The following is a 24,137-nucleotide window of genomic DNA, read 5'->3' as shown; positions in this document are numbered from 1 at the left end:
AATACTTCTCTTGCCATTCTATGTCCCTTTAACTGGGACTGGTATATTATCCACTGCGCTCCTATACAGAAACATTTTAGAAGATCACTGCAGAGTAGGAGCGGGACCTTCTGGACAGTTAAAGTCTATGGCAAGGCCGGAAGCAGTTAATATGTTGTACTTCACTCAAAAAAGGTTAATCATCACGTATTTTTAGCTTTTGGTGTAGGATTAAAGAAATGGCACAGGATTAACAAATGATGCAATAAATACGGTAAAATTTAATATTACAGTCATGAAGCACCAATATACTCAGTATGTGTGAGTGGTAAGTACCAACTCTCTCTAGGCACTCCTCAGGTGCCCTTCTGGGACTACTCCAAATCAATACATAAACAAAAACACGGAGGAAAAGAGTCCACTTCAACATATTTAGAGAACAATATACAAAAAGTTTATTAAATAATCAATACAAAAACAGAATTAAAAATACAAAACATGGGTGTATTGTTAATACCGCCATATCGCAGAAGACACATAGGAGGAAATGCGGCAATGACCAAGTCAGGGGGGAGTTCACATATACACCTTTTGGGTGGCAGCGTCAGCTCAGAAAAATAGAAGGAATGTATGACCAAATACAATTACTACGTTCCACTCATATGGCACAAATAGCCCAGAGTACAAAAGGTCATATATTCATAAGCACATGTAATTGCTGCTTACCCATTGTAAGTCAGGTGTGTCCTCCCCACCTTGCTCGGTCCCCCCGGACGCGCGTTTCGCGTGGCTTTTTCAACAGGGTCTGTTGAAAAAGCCACGCGAAACGCGCGTCCGGGGGGACCGAGCAAGGTGGGGAGGACACACCTGACTTACAATGGGTAAGCAGCAATTACATGTGCTTATGAATATATGACCTTTTGTACTCTGGGCTATTTGTGCCATATGAGTGGAACGTAGTAATTGTATTTGGTCATACATTCCTTCTATTTTTCTGAGCTGACGCTGCCACCCAAAAGGTGTATATGTGAACTCCCCCCTGACTTGGTCATTGCCGCATTTCCTCCTATGTGTCTTCTGCGATATGGCGGTATTAACAATACACCCATGTTTTGTATTTTTAATTCTGTTTTTGTATTGATTATTTAAATACGGTAAAATGTTGATATATTTAGCTTAGTTACTTACGAGAATGAAATGTCAGAATTTGCACCAATAATGTTACAAAGATGTATCCCGCACTCATGACAAGATTCAAAAAATTGCCATTTATCAGATTCATTAAAAATTAATGGTAAAAAAATGTAAAAACAAATGCAAGAATATTGACTGTCACGCGGTTTAAACCCTAGTCCTTGGGTCCTTAATCATAACTGGCTTAGATAGCTGGAACACAGAGTTTGACTTTTCTTTAATCATTTTTGGTGTGTTTTTATTACTTTGTTTTGGGCATTTTTTTTTCAGTTTCCATTGAATCAGTAGTCAAATTTTTAGCATTTTTCAAGCTGAAACACCTTAAGAAGTGACGTGTGAATTCTTTTTCTATGTGGAAGAAAAAGCGCAAAGAAAAACAGCATCATGTGCACTGCAGGCATGTTAAGTAATTGAAATGAATTGGAAACTCATTGAAAGAGTATTTGAAGTGTTTTTTTTATGTGGATTTTGGTGCAGAATCCCTCTCAAAATCCACGCAAAATGTCTCCGTGCCTTAGGCCTCTTTCAGACATCAGTGTGCTTGGTACGTGTGGTGACAGTTTTCACACGTACTGGAGACACTGACTCACGTAGACCCATTCGAGTGAATGGATCTGTGCAGATGTCTGTGTGTTTCCATGGACCCTGTGTCTGTGGGCACAACACACTGACATGTCCATTTATTACCGGAAGCAAAACATCCAGCACACATGCACACGGATGACACAGTGGGATGTCATCCGTGTGACACACATCGGCGCCTGAGAAGCAGCGGTACAGATAGCCCTGTTCCCAGGCGCCATGTGCTGAAGACAGCTGTCATCATTCCCCCTGATCAGGAGAGAATGATGAGAGTTTATTCAACTGATAACAGCGACAGCAGGCAGTGGCTGATTGGACTATTACTCCCATCAGCGTACACCTGCTGCCACTAATACCAGTGAGAGCAGGCGCGACTGATGAGAGCATTAATCACCTGCCGCCTGCACTATAAATAAATAAATAAAAATCCAGCGTGTGTTCCCCTGTGTTTTCTATAACCAGCCAGGCAAAACTGACAGCTGGGTGCTGCAACCCTCAGCTGTCAGCTTCAGCAAGGCTGGATATCAAGAATAGAGGCGTCACCATGCTGCTTTTTAAAATTATTTAAATATTTACAAAAAAGCGGCGTAGGCTCCCTCTCATTTTTGACTACCAGCCAAGCTAAAGCTGACAGCTGGGGGCTGGTATTCTCAGGCAGCTAAGGGGCCATGGATATTGACCCCCTGCCTAAAAATAGCAGTCCACATATGCCCCAGAACAGGCACATCTATTAGATGCGCCAATTCTAGCACTTTGCCAGCTCTTCCCACTTGCCCTGTAGCGGTGGCAAGTGGGGTAATATTTGTGAGGTTGATGTCACCTTTGTATTGTCTGGTGACAGCAAGCCCATGGATTAGTAATGGAGAGGTGTCTATAAGACAGTTCCCAGCCGGGCTGAAATGTGGTGACGTCAGCACCATGGGAAAATTCAGTAATGACGTCACCGCAGTTCAACTCAGTGAGTTCATAGGAGATCACCATGATAATTGCTGTATTCTGAGAGCTATAACTTTTTCCGCTGATAGAGATAAGTGGCGGCTTGTTTTTGATCTTTGTGATCACTTTTTATTCCACTTTTTCCAGCGGTGTGATAAAACAGCATAGTTTGCCATGTTTTTATTAATTGCATTAGATTTGGCCAACAACCTCCTTCCCTCAGTAAGAGCAGTGGAGATGGGTCGTTGCTTGGTCTTTCAGCATGACAATGACCCGAAACATACAACCAGGTCAACAAAAGAGTGGCTCCGTAAGAAGCAGTTCAAGAATGTAGTCGACGATTGTCGTGGGACCTCGTCATTATGGATTAACCGAGGACAGGTGAGGATTACTTTGATTTTTTTATTTATAATTTTAACTTAATAAATGGGTAAAAGAAGGGATTTGTTGGGGAGTGTTTTGTTCAATTAAAGGACTTTTCTCTGTGTGTGTCTTTCTTACTTTTAACTACTGGGTTAGTAATGGCAGTGTCTGATAGATGCCTCTCCATTACTAGGCCTTGGGCTTGATGCTAGCTGTCATTACAAAGTTGACATCAAACTCAAAATATTACCGTTTGCCAATGCACCAGAGGAAACGGGAAAGCCGGGTAAAGCCCCTGAATTGACACATATAATGGATGTGCCTTTCCTGGGGCAGCTGCGGTTTTAAGACAGGAGGGCCAATATCCCTGGGCCTTCCCAGTCTGAGAATACCAGCCCACAGATGTCTGCTTTAGCTTGGCTGGTTCTAAAAAATGGGCGTGACCCCACGCCATTTTTTTAAAATATATATTTTTTTAAATAATAGAAAAAGGCAAGAGGGACCCTCTATTTTCCATAACCAGCCAAAATAAACCAGACAGCTGAGGCCTGCTGGCTGTCTGCCTGCAGGAATATACTTGGCATGGCTGTGATGGGGCCAGAAGTGCCCACACAAGAAAAACATTTTGTTTGGCTGTGCTGTAGCCTTTCAACAAGCTTTGTTTGGGCTGCCAAACTCAAACAGTAACAGGGAGAAATCCGTGTTCGAGATCCGTGCATGGACACTAGGTGCATGTAAACTCACTGCATGTAAATGCAAACAAAATGTTTGGGAGTGTGGTGGCACAATATGTGAGCATTTAAGGCCCCACTTTAAACTTTTGCCCAGGGCACCACTTTGTCTAAAATCGGGCCTGAGCATAGCTTTACCTTCCAGCAGGAGAACGACCTTAAACTTACTGTCAGAGCTACAGTGCAATGGTTTAGATCAAAGAATATTCATGTGTGTGAATGGCCCAAAGTCCAGATCTAAATCCCATTGAGACTCTATGACAAAACATGAAAATTGCTGTTCACAGACACTCTCTATCCAAGTTAGGCCCCCTACACATGTCCGTATGTGGTCCATATTTTAAGGACTTCAGATCAGCAAGACCAGGCGACGCTGATGAGACTTGTAGTCAGCACCTACTGTGTAGCTCGTATTAAATAAATTTAAAAAATGGTATGGGGGCCCCCCTTCATTTTCATACACTGATGAAATCTAACAGCTGGGAGCTGATGTTAATATTCTGGGAAGGGGCGAATAGCTAAAAAGGTTCCCAGGTTGTTAATATCAGCTCACAGCTGTTTGCTTAGCCCTTACTGGTTATTATAGGCCGTACACCCCCCAAAAAATGATGTGGGGTCCCCCCTATACTTTCTACTTTCTAAGGCTAAACAGACCACTGCAGGCGGAAACTAAGAGCCTAGGAAAGGGCCATGGATATTGACCCCCTCCCAGACTATGAACATCAGTCTTCAGACACCTCAGAAATGTTGCATTCATTAGATGTGCCAATAATGGCTCTTAGCCTCGCTTTTCCCACTTTCCCTCGTGCAGTGGCAAATGGGGTAATAGCTGTGAGGTTGATGTCAGCTGTTTTATGTTCGCTGACATGAAGCCCAGGGGTTAGAAATTGAGAGGTGTCTATCAGACACCCCCATTACTAACCCCATAGTCAAATTTAATAAAAGACATAGATAAAGTCCTTTATTTGAAATAAACACTCCCCAACCCTCTTTTACCCATTATTCACCAAAAAATAGAAATAAAAAAGCAAAGCTATACTCACCTTTCCCTGCCAATAATCCATTAATGCACATGTCCTTCGATAATTCGAATGGTTTGGTGATTTAGTGATTTGACACCTCACCGCACCAGCCAGAACACACTGAGCTGAACGTTAGAATCATTGCCTGTGACCGGCGGTAACCTTAATGTCTTCACTGCCGCACACACGCAGCCGCATGTCTAGATGCTGTCTTCTTTTACATGAAAAAATTTGGGAAGAGCCACTTTATCATTTTTCAGGAGGGAATTGGATTAAACATAATTAGTTTTTGTGTCATCCTATTCTAAACATCATGTTTTTTCTATTTGCTAAACTTTTGTGGCTACTTTTTTTTAGCAGGACAAGTAATTTTTCTTTCTCCCTCTAGAATCAAACTTTTTAAATTAAGTTATAAGGGTTAAAAGTTGACCAGTGATTCGGTTTTTTTTAGGGACCACCTCACATTTGAAGTGACTTTGAGGGGTCTATATGGCTGAAAATACCCCAAAGTGACACCATTCTAAAAACTGCACCCCTCAAGGTGCTCAAAACCACATTCAAGAAGTTTATTAACCCTTCAGGTGCTTCACAGGAATTTTTGGAATGTGGAAGGAAAAAATAAACATTTACTTTTCTTTCACAATAATTTTCCTTTAGACCTAATTTTTTTTCACTTTCGCAAGGGTAACAGGAGAAAATGGACTATACATTTTGTTGTACAATTTACCCTGAGCATGACGATACCCCATACCTGGGGGAAATCTACTGTTTGGCCACACAGGGCAGGGCTCGGAAGGGAAGGTGCGCCGTTTCACTTTTTGAATGTAAAATTTACTGGAATAATTAGTGGATGCCATATCGCGTTTAGATATGATGTTTTGATCACTTGTTAGAGCATTTTATGTGGAATTGCAGCAACCAAGAACATTTTGTCATTCTTGAATTTTTTTCATTTACAGTACTTACCGATTGGGTTAATATGTGCATTTTTTAAAATATCTTTGTTTTTAATGGCAAAAAAAGGGGGGTGATTTGAACTTTTAATGTTTCTCATATTTTTAACATTTTTATTTTACTTTTCACTGTTCTTAGTAGCTTGAAGCTGCGATCTTCTAATCGCTTGTGCTCTATACAGCAATGCAACAGTATCGCTCTGTATAGTAAATATCATGGTCTCCTTTGAAGCCAGTCCACAGTCATGGTTTCAGAGGAGCTCTATAATGACAAGTACGGAGGTCTTCAACAGACCCCCCTCTTGTCATAGCATTCCAACAGCAACCCACGATCACGTCACTGGCATGCTGATGGTCATATGGAATGACATGCCCACATGCCGGTGTGTGTTAAATGCCTCTGTCAGAGATTAACAGCGGCATTTAACAGGATGACAATCGTGAGTGGAGCTCCACTCCAAGTATTGTGCTGCTCTAAAGGTGCCCAGGGTGGTAGCCATGGACGAGTGTCCTGAGTCCGACACTCAGCACGTTACAGAAGGTAGGGGCCTGCTTCGGGTGTGTGTGCTACTGTTGTGACTGTAGACACCTCCTGACTCCTCTAATCCGCCGTGCCTAGTGTGGCTATGATTCCCTGCGACAGGAGACCACAACAGTGTATAAAACAAGTTCAAGTTTACTGTTCATTTTAGTCATCAGCAAAGCACAGCAGGAGAAGCACATATCTTACTTGGGTGACAGAGCAGTGGCATGTCTTCAACAAACATTTTCAGCGCACAGGTGAAGAAACTTCTCACTAGCAGAGTTAGTGACTTGCAAGCTTCCTAAACAGCTCTGACACTTTAGCTGCTCTTTTCTTGTGCTCACTATCTTCAGACCACTTTTCAGGAACCATGTAATTGAAGAGCCTGTGACTAACTTCTTTACTGTATGTGCCCCCAGCCTCGCGGCCTTGTCTCTTCTCGGACCCACAGCTCGGAGGCCCTTACAGACGCTCACAAAGTTGTTGGACCAAAGTTCCCGTCCCCATCTCGCCTGCTAGAGGTATTCCACTGTCACCACTCAAACGCCTTTCTTTTCTAGTTTCCCTTCTCTGTTCTCCTCTTTCACACACACCCACACACTCTAGGGATCACTTAGACCAGAGGGGTGTCCTCTCTTCTCTCCTTATCCAAACCACTACTAACTAAAAACTACTTCCTGATCCTCACACTATCCAAAGATTCCCAAATCTCCTCCCCACAATGGGCTGGCCTTAACTCTCACACTGTGTTCCACTGCTGATGGCAAGGCTTGTCCTTTCACCTAGTTGTAGACAGTGACATCTTGTGACTGTGAGTTAGTACTGCAGCCTACAGCAAACAATAATTGTTATCACAAGGAAACATATTAGAAACAAAACATTATTCACATTCTATACTACAGCAGCATTGATGTTTTCAGCGGGAACACGGCCGCTGGTTCATCTCCTTACACTGTGCTAAAACAAAGTCCACTTACCTCCACCCCTTTCCAGGCCATGACTTTTCTACGCACTTCCTTGACTTTCCCTTGCATTCTCTTCAACGTTTACACAATATCTGGCATCACACACAAGAAAGCTTTCTAAATCTGTGCATATTTTCTGGGAGCCCTGAAGATCTTCTATTTTCCTTTTTGCCGTGGCAACAAGTCATTATCTCCTTGCTGCTAGCATGTCTGTCCACCTTTACTTGATATTCCACCTGGCATGTGAAACTATGTTGAGCATATTCTTCAAAGTGGATAACGCCATTACGAAATGCAAATTGCATTTAAATTGTGATTTAACCCTTAATATTGCATTAACCCTTAGGTATTTCTTTAGTAAAAACCCAAGATGTATGATCGCGCCCCTCGTTCTCTTGTTGTCACTGTGGGAAGCACTCAGGAAAATGTGGGCCCCGGATCCTATGACCTGATTTCTGACAAAATGCACAAACCAGGTTAGTCATAGCATAAGAAATGTTCATAGGAGGTAACTTGGGGTGGGATATGCACATATCGTGGCTGTGGCACCTTCATACTCCTTTGTTCTACTGAACTGGTTTAAGATCACCGTATGGATATGTGGTTTTATAAATTGAACTCAGTAGAAACACGGGGGAGAAGGGCTCCAGGTCTAAGTGATACTGACCAAGTTGGAATGATTGCCACATCATTTATTTGGCACTGCTTAATTTCAGCTGTAAGTAATAAAAATGCTTAACTTTACATGATTATTATAATGTATAGTACATAAAACATACAAAGTAAATGACTAAGTTATTTATTTATTGTGTTCCTATATAATTCTGTAATGTTCCAATCATTGGCATTGTCATATTCTTCCCTTTTTGTTATTTAGTTGGATATGCCCCCTTTTTATCAATGACGAGCCGAGACTTCACGTTTAATACCCCACAGACTATTTCCGCTGCACCTGGACCAGGGCACTATGAAATTTTTAATTTAAAGGTAAAATTAGCATTGAATCAGACATTATTCAAATGATAACAGAGATATATGGAAACCTTGAAGGCAATGAGCGCACAAGTCAGTGTTACACCACTTAAATTATGTTTTTAATGTGTTGTTATAACTAGTATGGTGTGGTTTTATAAATTAATCATGGTTGATTTTCTAGTTTCCTCCTTGTGGCTTAGGAGGTGTCACGACCGACAAGGTAAAGTCCAGCGGAAGACACAACTTATACCTACAACGGCATGGAATGGGGTGAGGAAGGCCCTAACCATAGGGATCGAGGGATGGGTACACCTCCTGAACTCCAACCTGAGCCTGTCCCTAAACTCCCCTAAAGCCATAAGCGTGTCTTTCCCCCTGCCGCCTTCATGTGCCTAGTCCCTGATTGTCACCTCACTAATCCCTGGCTTGTGCACTGGCCGGCAAGGACACTAGCCTCACCACTGCTGATTATAAACAACACCGGAAGAGTAACAAAACACAAGACAGACAGATAGAGCGGAACTTATACTTAACAACTGTCTCTGCTGCAAAGCCCCACACAGCAGAGGGTGTGACATCAGGACCACAAACTCCACGAAAACAGCGGACTCCTCTCATGCAACCAGAGAGCACTTTACTCCGGGTTTGGTCAACATAGAATACTCTATCACCGACAGTCAGCTTATGGGTCATGTGACTTTTTAAAAGATGGTGGAAGTGGTCACCGCCCACATCAGCTGACTAGCTACAAAACAGCTGCCAGCAAGGGAGACTGACATTAACCTTTGCTGGCCCAAAAGAAAAAAGCTACATTTAAATTATAGTGGAACCAGAGCTGCCAAGAATCCAAAAAAATGAATCATGACAGTACCTCCGTTTCAATGAGGGCCTCTGGACCCTCAACACCGACTTCACCTGAAATGATGTCTCCACCCACTATAATTTACCTCCACAGTCACCTGATCCTCAGGTTTATGGCAAACACAGCCCGATGGAGATGGCAATAACATAGGCTCCGGAGGCGCAACAAATCTCCAGAGGGCCGACCTGTGGAATACGTTGTGCACCTGCATTACTGGGGGTAACTCCAGCTGGAAAGTCCCTGGGCTGAGAATGACCGAAACCTGATATGGCCAGATCACCCTAGAACTCCAGGTCCCAAATGCGTGCTTCCACCTGATGTTTTTGGTGGACACTCACACGTATTCATTCACACACAGGTCCGGACCTGAACGATGATTTCCACGCATGCGTTTGCCAAAAGATGATGAACTCTTTGAGGAACAGACAACAGAGGCATCCCCCTGTGTCACCAGACTCCTACCCTCACCATACGCAGAGGGAACCACCACCCTCCCCTGATACATTGTCCAGCAAGGACTATGAGACTCAGGGTTTACTTGTGAGGGTTGAGTCTTGCCCCTTCTCCCGGGTAGCACCTTAGCTGCCACCTCTGGAGAAGAAGGGCTAGGTTTGAGAAGGACATCAAAGATCGTAGCTCTCAGGCAGCATTCCTTACAAGACTGGTCCCAACTGACTACTTCCCTGGAATGCTGATTTATGACCAGGTTGTGACTCTTCAGCCAGGGAAGGCCTAAGACGATGGGAGTTGGCATACCCACCAAGATGCAGCATGACAGGGACTCATCATGAAGAGTCCCTATACGTAGGTTAATATCTACGACTTGGGTCATGCTCCCCTTGCTGAGATAAACAGAGTCAATTGCCCGAATGGTAGTGGGTCTCGCCAGCTTCCTACCCATCAGACCATGGGTCTGAACAAAGCGAGAATCCACGAGATTGACCCCAGCTCCTCTATCCACAAGTACCAGTATAGTCTGTTTCCCCACCAATCACTACTTCAGCTGGAATGGTACACTGAGAAATAAAGGTGGAGATACACACCCTCTATCACAGACAGCTGATGGGTCGTGTGACTGTTTAAAGGATGGTGGAAGTGGTCACTGCCCACATCAGCTAACTAGCTACAAAACAGCTGCGAGCAAGGGAGACTGACATTAACCCTTGCTGGCCCAAAAGGAAAAAAAGCTACATTTAAATTATGGCGGAACCAGAGCTGCCACAAATCCAAAAATGAATCGTGACAAGAGGGCTGAGTGTGTACTTAAGGAATAAGGTACATACTCTACATTTTATATCAAATTTACTAATGCTGTCTAATATTTAGACAACCCCTTTGTGCTTGAGCACATATCCTTGTCAAAAAAGTCAGAAAAAATTGCCTAAAACACATAGTAAATCTGGGTCAAGACATACGAGTTTTTTGTGCAAATCAAGCCAGAATTCGAGCTCATTTATCCTAATAAACCTCCAATACAAATATAATCTGTGAGGCAAGAGGGCAGGTGTCAGGTTGATACATTTTACCAACACTAATAAATTGTAGAAATTACTCTGGAGACAGCTCTATGCATCTATATCCAGTAGGGATGCGCGAACTCGAACTGTAAAGTTTGGAATTTGCAACGGACACCTAGTGTCTGGTACCGAACCCCGAACATGGACTTCTTACTGAATGTTCGTGTTACTGTTCAGGTTTGGCAGAGTAATAAAGCTACTTGAAAGGCTGTGCAGCCAATAAATAAGCTTTTAAGGCTTTGGGCACTTCCGGTCCTATCACAGCCATGACAAGTAATAGCATGGCTGTGATTGGCTGGCACACAACATGACCCGGCCTAATTTTTTAACCAGCCAAGGGTACGCACACAGCGGTGAGCTCTTCCCGATTACCCTAGTGCGTTGGCAATCGGGGTAATGGTTTTGGGTTTGATGTCTGTGTTTTGTCCGCTGATATCAAGCCCAGGGGTTAGTAATGAAGAGACGTCATCTATCAGACACCCCCATTTCTAACCTCGTAGTCAAAAGAAAGAAACACACACACAGAAAAGTCCTTAATTTCTAAAAAGCACTCCTCAACAATTTCCCTCTTTCCCCATTGATTAACTTAAAAAAAATCCACAATAGTCCGCTGTAATCCAAATGGATATCCCACGATGATCGCCATCTTCTTCATCCAATGTATGGAGCCCTGTTCAGAGAGCAAAGCTCTATACATGGGAGCAGTAGCCACTGCTGGGACTCAATCTTTACCCAACGAGACCTGGCACTGTGAGCTGAGGTGACGTCAGTAAGGTCACCTCACTTTACAGGCGCCATTACTAACGAGGGCACCGTGAGAGCCGAAATGATGAGTGGTGACATCACCGCTCATCATTCCGGCTCTCTTGCTGTCCTCGTACTGCCCTCATGAGAGCCGGCCTAATGGATGTGCCGTTTCTGGGGCTGCTAAGGGCTGGCCTTATTAGGCTGGGAAGGGGAAAATATCCATGTCCCTTCCCGGCCTATTAATATCAACCTCCGCTGTCTGCTATGCCTTAGCTTGATATTAAAATTAGGGGAGACCCCACATCTTTTTTTAGGGTCTCCCCATTATTAAAAATCAGCAAATGCAAAACCAACTGCTGGGGGCTGATTTTAATAGGCTGGGAAAGGCCCATGGATGTTGGACCCTTCCCAGCATGATAAGACCAGCCCCTAGCTTTCTGCTTTCCCTTGGCTGGATATTAAAAATATGGGACACTCCAAGTCATTTTTTCCATTTATTTATTTATTAACAAGTACAGTAAAATACACATGCAAGGCACTGTTCAGCTCCTCTACTTGGACCTCCACCTCCTGGTTCAAGATTATTTTTTATTATTCTATGTTATTTTAAGTAACTTTCCTATCCACATTTGATTGCAGGGCAATTGTACTTTTCTTACCCCCAATTTGCTTCCTTTTGCAGCCCCATAGCCCTTACTACAACCATTTTACAGCCATTTTACAGCACCAGAGTTTGGGTCCCCATTGACTTATATGTAGTTCTGGTCCACGGTCAAACTCAGGTACCCGAACCAAACTTTGGGTGCAAGTTCAGCCAGACCCACCAAAACCGAACTTCCATGGGTCCGCTCATCCCTAATTGAACTGTTTTCATGGCCTGTATGGAGTTGGTATGTTTTTTCTCCCACGCTCCAAAATATACTAAGAGGTTATTTGGCTTCCTATGAATGTTCAGCTTTTTTGTAAATGCTTTGAATTTTCAATGTTAAGTAATTGCATATGACATGGTGTGATGGATGGGAATATTTATTGACAGCTTACAATCCTCTTGAAAATGTGCAGCTGTAGCAGAACACCTAGACCCCTTCAGGGTGCAGCTAGCAGCAGCAGGAGGGGAGCAAGTGTCAAAAGGCTGTGAGTGACAGATCTCCCACCTTGAGCCAGCTAATCTGAGAACAAAAGGCTTGCTTGCCATGCGAATAACATGCTGTCTAAACGGCTTTGTTGAGTCAGCTATGATTCCATAAGGAGTTATGGAGATACTGTACGTCCTAGCCATACATTGTGTATTTTTACGAAAGCCCAAGAACATGGCAAACACCTGCCTGGGTCTCGACCCATTATAGCACCCAGAGGTATGGAGATACATAAAACAGCCAGTAGAAACCAGATCGCAAAGCTGTGTTTGGTCTTAACGTGTAGCAAGGGCTTGGCCAGATCCGATGGTGCCAAAACCTCCTCTCTAGGCTTGTCCATTAAAGAGTCATGACTCATCTTAGGTTTTGGAGTTTTTAGCTGCCAGATGCAAGTGGAGGGTATTTAGGTTCAACCCAGAGGGCAGGAGGGGAGTGACCAAAAGGGACTGAATGCTCGTGAATAGCATGGCCCATTGCTCTTCATCTGGGGAAGTCACAATGACATATTGCATGGGAAGAAGTCAAGGAACAGAGGGGACCACAAGCCTCCCATATGGCAGCCCCTCCCCCAAAAACCAAGCCTTTCATCTAATGGCAAGTGGCCCATATATTCTGCTTATATCTTTTGTCCTACCACTATTGTATTTGCATATCTGACCATTGTATATGTATAACCATCATCCACATTGTCTAATGTGCCCTTAAGGTGATTAAATATATAATTTAACCTTGGGCTACTCGTTTATCTCGATCCACGAATCCACACGTCCGTTCCTCGGTTTAAGTTTCCATGCTACCGGGCTGGTTTCTGGCCCAATATAATCCCATTAATGGAGCGGGTTTATATCTAATGAGGAACTGGTGGCAGTCCTCTCGGGCTGGCAACGCTCTGTTTCACTGATAAAGTGAAAGGGGCCTCACAGCCTGTCAGGATTGTGAGCGAGTGTGGTGCCACGTGAGTGAATGCATGGGCCACATCCTCTCAATCCCCGTGCCTCCCTGGTGTCTGTGTAAAACTGTACCAAGTTGACCTTACATATCCATAGGGGTGTGGAATGTAACGTTGGTGATAGTGGGGAGATAGCATTACGTGATCCGTCTGACTAAATGGTGCCGTCAGGTGGTTGGCGAGGAGCGGGTCCATCACATGTAGTGGCAGTGGTGGGATTCTGCATGATCTCTCCGGTGTCATTCTTAACACATGGTTTATAGTCTTTAAAGGGAACCTGTAATGTCAAAAATGCTATTAATCTGCAGCCGCCACACTGAGAGCCTGCTGCTGGGAGGAAATGAACTTTATTCTTCCCGGCAGCCTCTAGCCTTCGTTCATAGAGGCACAGCCAGTGCAGTAACCATGCCCCGTCTCTGACCAAGAGCCAGCTCTACAGTGCATCAGTACATAGTCAGCTGTCAGTCAGCGCTGGGGATGTGGAAACAGCCACTGCTCACTTTATACTGAGCGGTGACTGAAACTGTGCCTCTGTGACTGAAAGCCAGAGATTCCTGAGAGAGACTGCGGGAGAAAGTAATTTCCTGCCAGCAAATGTGCTGTCAATGCGGGCCCTGGGCTGCATCAGAATGCCATTAACCTGCAGATTAACGCCATATCTGCAGATTAATAGCAATTTTTCCAAAACGTTCCCTCATAGGTTGATGGCAGACTCAAGTCCAAGGAGTTCAACTTATAGCCAAAATATGTTGATACAGAGAAAACTTTGGCATTATTCTGTGCGTTTTTAACGAAGATGAACACATTTTCACAGGAAATAGGAAATGATGGTAATCATTATACTATGTTCTCAAATAGATCTAATATCATAAATCATTGCAGCTGTCTTACCCAATGCGTAGTTACTTCTTTGCAAATCAGATGTCAGCCATCAGCAATTTCTCCTGTCACTCCCCACCTGTACACATACATTCTCAGCTCACTGTTCTTAAGGCTCTTTAATTAATTACATGAAAGTAATCAAAACCTACTCATTTCAAACTCAATTTGTTGGATTTCAACAGTTGGTGCTTTTTGTTTTCAGGGAAAATACATCACCGCAAGAGGTGTCTGACAGTGGATTTCTTCTCCCCTCCTTGTGTAGAACACATGAACTCTCGGTCGAGCCAAGTGCTCAAGTGAATGAGGAGATTTGAACAAATAGCTGTTTTCTGAGTGAACTTTTAGCTTTTGGCTGACAGCTTTCTCATGTGTATAGCCAGCTTTAGACAACTCTGGCAGCAGATCATATTTAATGAGAGAATTTTACATGTTAAAATAAAACATGCCTGACCCGTCTTTCCTTTAACATTTGCCATTAGAAAGAGCCCGGTGGCTCCCATACTCATTACATGGTCATCAGAATCATAGGTTTAGCTGACATTCATTTAACGTGTATGAGAACCTATGTGTCAGGATTAGCATGGATGCAGTTTTTTGGTCTCAGCATGTTGCACCATTGTTGCAACCAGAAGTGGGGTAGCAGAGTTGATTTCTTCTACATTTTCTTGGTTTTCTAAAAGAAATCTAGGACTTTTGTATTTTTTTCTTATGAGGCTAGGAATTTAGAGGCAGGTAGGTGCTAACTACTTGCCTGTTCTGCCCGTTGCCAATCTCTGCCAGCTCAAAGTGGACACAGACCGCTTCTGCAGGCGATTCTATGGCTTCCGTTGACTTAACCTAGACAGAGCAATTTCTGCTCTTCTGCTCTGTTTTGACGATGTCATCCTGATTAAAACCGGCTCCCGGCCTGCAGGAAGTCGCCTGTCAATCAGCATGACGTCAGCAGTGATGCCCCATCGACAGAGCAGACCGAAAGAAGAAGAGCTGCTCTGCTGACGTGAGGTCAAATGAAGCAGCAAAATCATTGTCCGTGGCCGAATAATGTTTTTAATTATAGTATACGAGCTGTTTATACAAGAGTACCTATCACCAATTTTGGGCTCCCCGTCTTTATTTATAAAAAAGTGGGCAACATCAGAATGGTACATTTTATTAATAACCCGCATTAACAAAAGAGTTCCCAAGTGTTCCTAATGGCCTACTAAAGAATCCGACATTCTAGCAAAAGTCAGCTCTGAACTTCCCTCTATGTATGCCTGGATCCCAATACACACAAGTTGTCAGAACGACGGGTCCAATAAGGAGATGTGACGGATCGCACAGGGGAAAGGGTGTGTCGACTTCACCCACATCTGGGGAGGGGAGAGAAGGACCCATCAATGATCGGCTCTATGGCGCCATCACTTGCCCCAGATCAGTCAGGGAATTGCACCAAGGGCAAATAGTCGCCAGAAAGGCTTCCTTTATAAGTACGAGTTATTGTGGCGCTCCCAGTGAGGAGGGATATACATCACCATTCCAGGCTGGGTATATATATAAACCTCCCGGCCGTCACTGTCAGGGCTCCTCACTAACACAGTATGCTATGTTACCACCAGTTCGTCGTTCGATGTAAGTTTCATCTAACAGCAGGCTTATATCGGGTCAGATACCATCCTGGGTAGCATATAATAGCCAACTGAGCGTGCGGACGTTGGGATTCGTGAATCAAGATAAAAGATTCGCCCAAGATTAATTTTATATTTAATCACCGAAAGGCGCACTAGAAAGATACAGGTATACATATACAAAATTAGATATACAGGTACACAGTCAGGAGTGTAGTACAAGAGTAGGGTACAGATAGATTGCAATTACCGTGTTATGTAGCATGTGACCACAGGGAGGTGCTGATGGATCACAGGTCCAAATCTTTGTTACATGATTCTCTGGCCAGTTAACGGGCCTCCTGACAGTAGAAAGACTGAGTCCAAAATGAGGAGCTGCTTATTGTCACCTAGGCTGCCCCTTCCCACACGCTGCGCCCACCCCTGGGCTTGTGCAACCTCTCTCCTCCCATATCTGAGAGCATGGTTTTCTGTCCACAACCATGGATTCTCATAACTTTCCGCCCAAGGGTCTACCTAAGACAGCGGTAGCGCCACTGGGTTCTGCTGGATTTTATCTGTGCAGGGAGACCAAATATGCCTACCGTATGTAATTCCTGGTAGCTATGCTTTATAACCCAATAACGCAGAGTTCTACAGGTGGCTGCAGGGTACGGGCATGTGGGGGACGGAATGCCGATTCAGATTATGTGCTCTGCTAGGCTCAGAGATATTGCATTCTGTTATTATCAGTAATTTTCCATATTCAGTGTCTCAAAGCCCTGTGCTGGTCTGGGATCTTTGGTGCCAGGATGTCTGCGTGAGTCAAACAAAGGACTCCAGTTGGCTGGTCCTGCACAAGAATTTACACCCCTGTGTGGTCTTTCGATTCCCCCTGGAGAGAGCTTCAAAGGCCTATTTGCTTGGGTTAATTAAAGAAAAACATTGGTCTTCTCTGTCCAAGGAAGTGCCTTTGCTGGATAATGAATTCCCATTGTATAAGGTGTATTTGACTTGCCTTTTGGCCTGAGTGAACGCAAAAGGTGGGGGCTGAGTTTGGAGTGAGTATCTTTGAGCCACTGCATCTGACAGGGCATTCCATCAGATATCAAAATGATATCAATTACTTATACTTTTCCCATATCTCACAGGAGGCAATAGGGACACTTAGAAACTCTACTGTTTTTTTTTGGAAACCTACCTATTGGACATTTACAGTTGTGGCCAAAAGTATTGACACCCCTGCAATTCTGTCAGATAATACTCAGTTTCTTCCTGAATATGATTGCAATCACAAATTCTTTGGTATTATTATCTTCATTTAATTTGTCTTAAATGAAAAAAACACAAAAAGAATTGTCCTAAAGCCAAATTGGATATAATTCCACACCAAACAAAAAAGGGGGTGGACAAAAGTATTGGCACTGTTCGAAAAATCATGTGATGCTTCTCTAATTTGTGTAATTAACAGCACCTGTAACTTACCAGTGGCACCTAACAGGTGTTGGCAATACCTAAATCACCCTTGCAGCCAGTTGACATGGATTAAAGTTGACTCAACCTCTGTCCTGTGTCCTTGTGTGTACCACATTGAGCATGGAGAAAAGAAAGAAGACCAAATAACTGTCTGAGGACTTGAGAAACCAAATTGTGAGGCAGCATGAGCAATCTCAAGGCTACAAGTCCATCTCCAAAGACCTGAATGTTCCTGTGTCTACCGTGCGCAGTGTCATCAAGAAGTTTAAAGCCCATGGCACTGTGGCTAACCTCCCTAGATGTGGACGGAAAAGAAAAATTGACAAGAGATTTCAACGCAAGATTGTGCGGATGTTGGATAAAGAACCTCGACTAACATTCAAACAAGTTCAAGCTGCCCTGCAGTCCGAGGGTACAACAGAGTCAACCCGTACTATCCGAGTCAAAACAAAAGAAAGTCAAAACCGCACCCTTTTATACATAGACTGAAGGTCTCAGCGGACACAAGGGCGCACGTCCAAAACCAGGGAGCCCATCCCGGACAGTACCAAGACCACAAAAAACAAAAAGACAGCGCCACAATGGATGGTGAAAAAATAGGAGCTTACATTTATTCTGCCTCCTGTCGCTACAGGAGGCAGAATAAATGTAAGCTCCTATTTTTTCACCATCCATTGTGGTGCTGTCTTTTTGTTTTTTGTGGTCTTGGTACTGTCCGGGATGGGCTCCCTGGCTTTGGACGTGCGCCCTTGTGTCTATTTTTTCACCATCCATTGTGGCGCTGTCTTTTTGTTTTTTGTGAACCCGTACTATCCGTCGGCGTCCGAATGAAAAGGGACTGTATGGTAGGAGACCCAGGAAGACCCCACTTCTTACCCCGAAACATAAAAAAGCCAGGCTGGAGTTTGCCAAAACTTACCTGAAAAAGCCTAAAACGTTTTGGCAGAATGTTCTCTGGTCAGATGAGACAAAAGTAGAGCTTTTTGGGCAAAGGCATCAACATAGAGTTTACAGGAGAAAAAAAGAGGCATTCAAAGAAAAGAACACGGTCCCTACAGTCAAACATGGCGGAGGTTCCCTGATGTTTTGGGGTTGCTTTGCTGCCTCTGACACTGGACTGCTTGACCGTGTGCATGGCATTATGAAGTCTGAAGACTACCAACAAATTTTGCAGCATAATGTAGGGCCCAGTGTGAGAAAGCTGGGTCTCCCTCAGAGGTCATGGGTCTTCCAGCAGGACAATGACCCAAAACACATTTCAAAAAGCACTAGAAAATGGTTTGAGAGAAAGCACTGGAGACTTCTAAGGTGGCCAGCAATGAGTCCAGACCTGAATCCCATAGAACACCTGTGGAGAGATCTAAAAATGGCAGTTTGGAGAAGGCACCCTTCAAATATCAGGGACCTGGAGCAGTTTGCCAAAGTAGAATGGTCTAAAATTCCAGCAGAGCATTGTAAGAAACTCATTGATGGTTACCGGAAGCGGTTGGTCGCAGTTATTTTGGCTAAAGGTTGTGCAACCAAGTATTAGGCTGAGGGTGCCAATACTTTTGTCTGGCCCATTTTTGGAGTTTTGTGTGAAATGATCAATGTTTTGCTTTTTGCTTCATTCTCTTTTGTGTTTTTTCATTTAAGACAAATTAAATGAAGATAATAATACCAAAGAATTTGTGATTGCAATCATTTTCAGGAATAAACTGAGTATTATCTGACAGAATTGCAGGGGTGTCAATACTTTTGGCCACTACTGTATGGCTGATATCGTATATAGCTAACATCATTATGCAGGATATTGGGTTCAGGGTTATAGTTAAAGGTTATGGGGGCCAGTTCAGGGTGTGACCCAATGTTACAATATGCTGGCTATGTAATATACTGTGTGTAGGTAATTCATTGATAATATGAAATAATTTACCGTTTGTTGAGATTACAGGAGTAGAATTGCAGCTTGTATTTTTTATCACTTGCTGGTAGAAATGTGCGCATTTTCTAGGCTAATACAACATTTCAGTTTTCCGCTCAAGTATATATCGCCCAATTATATTATTTTATTACATCCACTTTTTAAGAAGGAAAAATATTTACATTTATAGTGTTGTGCAACCTCGTCACATTTACAAATGAGACAATTAGGCTGCTAGCAAGCTCTTTAAAAGTGCTCGGTGGCGTTATACTGAATATATTATTCCAAGTAGCATATTTATTTTAACAATTACAAGCTTGGTTGCAGCTTGCTATTAACTATCCTGTTTCATTCGGATGCCTCGGTGCAGCTGTTCCAGCTGGCATCTGGTGTTTTGTTATCCCTGTGTTACGCTACAACAATCATGGGTATTATTTTTTAGGAAAAGGTGAAAGGAGGACAAACTATCCAGAACAAAGAAAAACGTTTTCAAGAGCCTGTCTCCTCTGTGCCTGGACCTGGAACATATGACTTGCAGCTTGGGAAGTATATAGACGGGACAACGAGGATCTCTCCAAAACCTCAAAAAGTACATCGTTATTTTTATTGCTATTGGGTCATCTGAGGGACTAATTATAAATTGATAATGTTGCATGTTTAAGAACAGAGGACACACACAGAGCAGTATCATCTGGTAAAGATTGAGAAAGGAGGGAGTGTGTGCTCACCTTTTGGTATCGTGTGAAGGCAAAACACCTGTAGATGCGTGTAACTGCTGCTATGGCCCAATGTTTGGAAGAGAAAAACTTCTTCCAGATGAATCATAGTAGAATAGGACAATATCACATTGGACAAGCTGTGCTAAGGTAAAGGAGAAGCCTTTGTTGTTTCAAAATGATTTTTTATTGTGCTAACGCATTTCGGCATCTTTCTCCAGGCAAAAAATATTTGTTTTATCCTTGAGAAAGGTGCCAGTCTGGCTCCGAAATGCATTAGAATAATAAAGAACCATTTTGGGACACACAAAGCTTCTCATTTACCGCAGAGCAGCCCGTTCAACGTGATATCGTTCTCGTCTGCTAATGTCTGGTCTTCTGGTATTTTTACATTCCGGTATTTTTTATGGCAAAAAAGAGGAACCATCAAAAATTCAAAAACCTCAATGGGCATCATAATGCATTAGATCCCAACAGATCCCTATGAACTCTATTTGAATCTGGATTTATCAAAGCATAAATCCAAGCTCTCATGGCTCTATTATTTCCAGTAGCCATGATGCACATGTGAACACAGCCTAAATCATGTATCATTATGTAGATGGAATTACATTTCAAGGCTGAGCATCTGTCAGGAGAAGATTTCTAGGAAGAGAAAAAAATGTGATATTAGAGATGTTTTTTTTCTGAGAGAGTTATAGACTCTTGAAATCAACAGCAGTTCTCCTTGGAAGATTTGCAGTAAGCAATATTCATATGATGAACACTAGTATTTGCTGAGGCAGTAGATTCATAAATTTCCTGACAGCTAAATATGATATAAAAAATGAATTCAAACAACAAATGAAGACCATTTATTCTTCACATTCTCCTTCAATTAGAGGTTGACTTTAAAAGTGATGTTTTTTTCCAGATAGCTAGTCAGTCATAAACTAAACCAATTTCATTATGCTTTATTTAAATTTTGGATATTATTAGATCAGGAGTGAGATAAAATAATTTTTAAAAATCATTTGGTTATTGTGCAGCAGTCTAGTGTGGTCTAAACAACACAACCAGACCTCTGCAATGGACTAGAAACCTGTCCAGAATAAACAATACTCTGGTAAACCACCAAAGCATACAGAACTGAACAAAGTTGACACATAGGCCTTATTAATATCCCGCTAAAAGCAACTGAAGTATACCTTTGATTAAGGCTGCAACATATCATGCTGAATAGGCATGGCCGATTCTGTTACCTGAATGGAAAATTGCACCCAGCAGCCCTCCCTTCCTAATAAATGTAATATATTATATTTATTACTTTATACAAGATATAGACATGTGTAGAAAAATGCTGCAAATTAACAATGCTTTCAAAAATAAAAGTGTTAATAGTTTATTTTATCAAATAACAAAATGCAAAGTGAATGAACAAAAGAAAGAACAAAATTAAATCAATATTTAATGTGATCACCCTTCGAAACACTTGAACACAGGTTTTAAAAGAGCTATAAAGATAGTTCTTAATGACATTGGCTGTATACAGGTGCATCTTACAAAATTAGAATATCATCAAAAAGTTAATTTGTTTGTTCTTCAATACAAAAAGTGAATCACATATATTATATAGAGTCATTACAAACAGAGTGATCTATTTCAAGTGTTTATTTCTGTTAATGTTGATGATTATGGCTTACAGCCAATGAAAACCCAAAAGTCATTATCTCAGTAAATTACAATACTATAATACAATACTGGTTATAAACACCAGCTTGAAAAAATTATTTTAAAATCCGAAAAGTTGACCTACTGAAATGTACAGTGCGTACGGAAAGTATTCTGACCCCTTTAAATTCTTCACTCTTTGTTTCATTGCAGCCATTTGGTAAATTATTATTATTATTATTATACATTTTAATAGCGCCATTTATTCCATGGCGCTTTACATGTGAATACAGGGCAAATATAGACAAATACATTAAACACGAGCAAAAAACAAGGCACACGGGTACATAAGGAGGGAGGACCCTGCCCGCGAGGGCTCACAGTCTGCAGGGGATGGGTGATGATACACTAGGAGAGGGTAGGGCAGGTTGTGCGGCGGTTCAGTAGGTTCAGGATCACTACAGGCTGTAGGCTTGTCGGAAGAGGTGAGTCTTCAGGTTCTTTTTGAAGGTTTCTATGGTAGGCGAGAGTCTGATGTGTTGGGGTAGTGAGTTCCAGAGTATAGGGGAAGCACGAGAGAAGTCTTGGATGCGGTTATGGGAAGAAGAGATGAGAGGGGAGTAAAGAAGGAGGTCTTGAGAGGATTGGAGGTTGCGTGTAGGTAGGTACCGGGAGACCATGTCACAGATGTATGGAGGAGATAGGTTGTGAATGGCTTTGTATGTCATTGAGAGGGTAAATTTAAAAAAAAGTTCATTTTTTTTCTCATTAATGTACACTCTGCACCCCATCTTGACTGAAAAAAACAGAAATGTAGAAATTTTAGAAAATTTATTAAAAAGGAAAGACTGAAATATCACATGGTCATAAGTATTCAGACCCTTTGCTCAGTATTGAGTAGAAGCACCATTTTGAGCTAGTACAGCAATGAGTCTTCTTGGAAATGATGCAACAAGTTTTCCACAACTGGATTTGGGGATCCTCTGCCATTCCTTCCTAGCTCAAAAGGGTGCTTCTACTCAATACTGAGCAAAGGGTCTGAATACTTATGACCATGTGATATTTCAGTTTTTCTTTTTTAATAAATTTGCAAAAAATTCTACATTTCTGTTTTTTTTTTAGTCAAGTGGGGTGCAGAGTGTACATTAATGAGAAAAAAAATGAACTTTTTTGAATTTACCCTCACAATGACATACAAAGCCATCCACAACCTATCTCCTTCCTACATCTGAGACATGGTCTCCCGGTACCTACCTTCACGCAACCTCCGATCCTCTCAAGACCTCCTTGTCTACTCCCCTCTCATCTCTTCTTCCCATAACCGCATCCAAGACTTCTCCCGTGCTTCCCCCATACTCTGGAACTCACTACCCCAACACATCAGACTCTCGCCTACCATAGAAACCTCCAAAAAGAACCTGAAGACTCACCTCTTCCGACAAGGCTACAGCCTGCAGTGATCCTGAACCTACTGAACCGCCACACAACCTGCCCTACCCTCTCCTAGTGTATCACACTGTGTATATATATATATATATATATATATATATATATATATATATATATATATATAAACTGTGTATGTACAGTATGTGCATATATTGTGACAGGGTCACTGGCACTGTATGTGAGGGGAGATATGTGTCACGGAGATTGCTTTTCTCCTTGATCTAGAAACCCAAAAGTTTGTTTTCAGCATGCTGTGCGCTGAAGGAGTTAAGCTGCCATGTTATGGGTGGGTTTTTATGTGAGTTGGTAAAGAAAAGGGCAAAACGCCTACTCACTATATCTCTTCCTCAAGGGTATGGCTGGTGAAATAAATGTCCAGCCAGTTTTTTTCTCCGATCTGTGTTGTGTGGAGGCAAGGAAGTCCCCATGCTGAAGCTCCTGTGAGAGCTGCCATATGTGTTGTCTCAGAAGTACTGGGCAGGACTGTGTATGAACTGTTTATTTTCTTTTGAGACAAAAAGGCTGTTTTTCTGTTACCATTTTGGGTTTTTGGTTTATGATGCAATAAACCACCCAAAGACTTTAAACACAAAAGTGCCTGTGTCTACATCAAAGAGCAGTTAAGTGAGCCGACCTTCCACAAGTGGTGTTTTGGATACGGGGAAATGTTCCAGGAACACGAGTAGCAGCAGTGGACAAATCGTGTGTCCTGGGTTAAGGCAGCTAAGGAGATAGAACAGTGATAGAACAAAATGGAGGAGCTACTCAGCACCAAGTAGAGCAGGAGACTAATAAACTCGTAATACAACAGCTGCAACAACAGCAAAGGCAGATGGAACTCCTGGCGAGAGATGTCCGCAGCAGAGAAACTGCCCCTCCCCCACATCAAGATGATGACTGCTGCGTCTGTAAAGCGGTAAGACGAGCTATGCAAAAGATGACCCTAGCAGATGATATAGAGGCATTTTTGACCATTTTTGAACAGGTTGCAGAGCCAGAGAGACTTCCCCTGGAGCATTGGGCGGAGGTGCTTGCCACCTA

The 24,137-nt window shown here is 42.6% G+C and overlaps 1 protein-coding gene across 6 annotated transcripts in view; it reads left to right on the top strand.

Annotated features, from left to right (window-relative positions):
* STPG2 (sperm tail PG-rich repeat containing 2) overlaps window positions 1–24,137 on the top strand; it is a 1,269,209-nt gene that overhangs the window by 2,101 nt on the left and 1,242,971 nt on the right. For 2 of the 6 annotated variants that reach the window (XM_077277534.1, XM_077277546.1), the window contains exons 2-5: window positions 6,703–6,804; window positions 7,607–7,724; window positions 8,126–8,235; window positions 19,724–19,870. In XM_077277534.1, coding sequence (XP_077133649.1) covers window positions 7,619–7,724; window positions 8,126–8,235; window positions 19,724–19,870 — 363 coding nt within the window. In that variant the 5' untranslated portion in view covers window positions 6,703–6,804; window positions 7,607–7,618. Of the gene's footprint in view, window positions 1–6,702; window positions 6,805–7,594; window positions 7,725–8,125; window positions 8,236–19,723; window positions 19,871–24,137 lie in introns of those variants that run through there. The other 4 variants (XM_077277523.1, XM_077277515.1, XM_077277541.1 and 1 more) reach the window with 3 other exon arrangements.

This window comes from Ranitomeya variabilis, chromosome 1 (assembly GCF_051348905.1).
Source record: "Ranitomeya variabilis isolate aRanVar5 chromosome 1, aRanVar5.hap1, whole genome shotgun sequence".
NCBI lineage: Eukaryota > Metazoa > Chordata > Amphibia > Anura > Dendrobatidae > Ranitomeya > Ranitomeya variabilis.
This window is presented reverse-complemented; position numbering and strand designations above follow the sequence as displayed.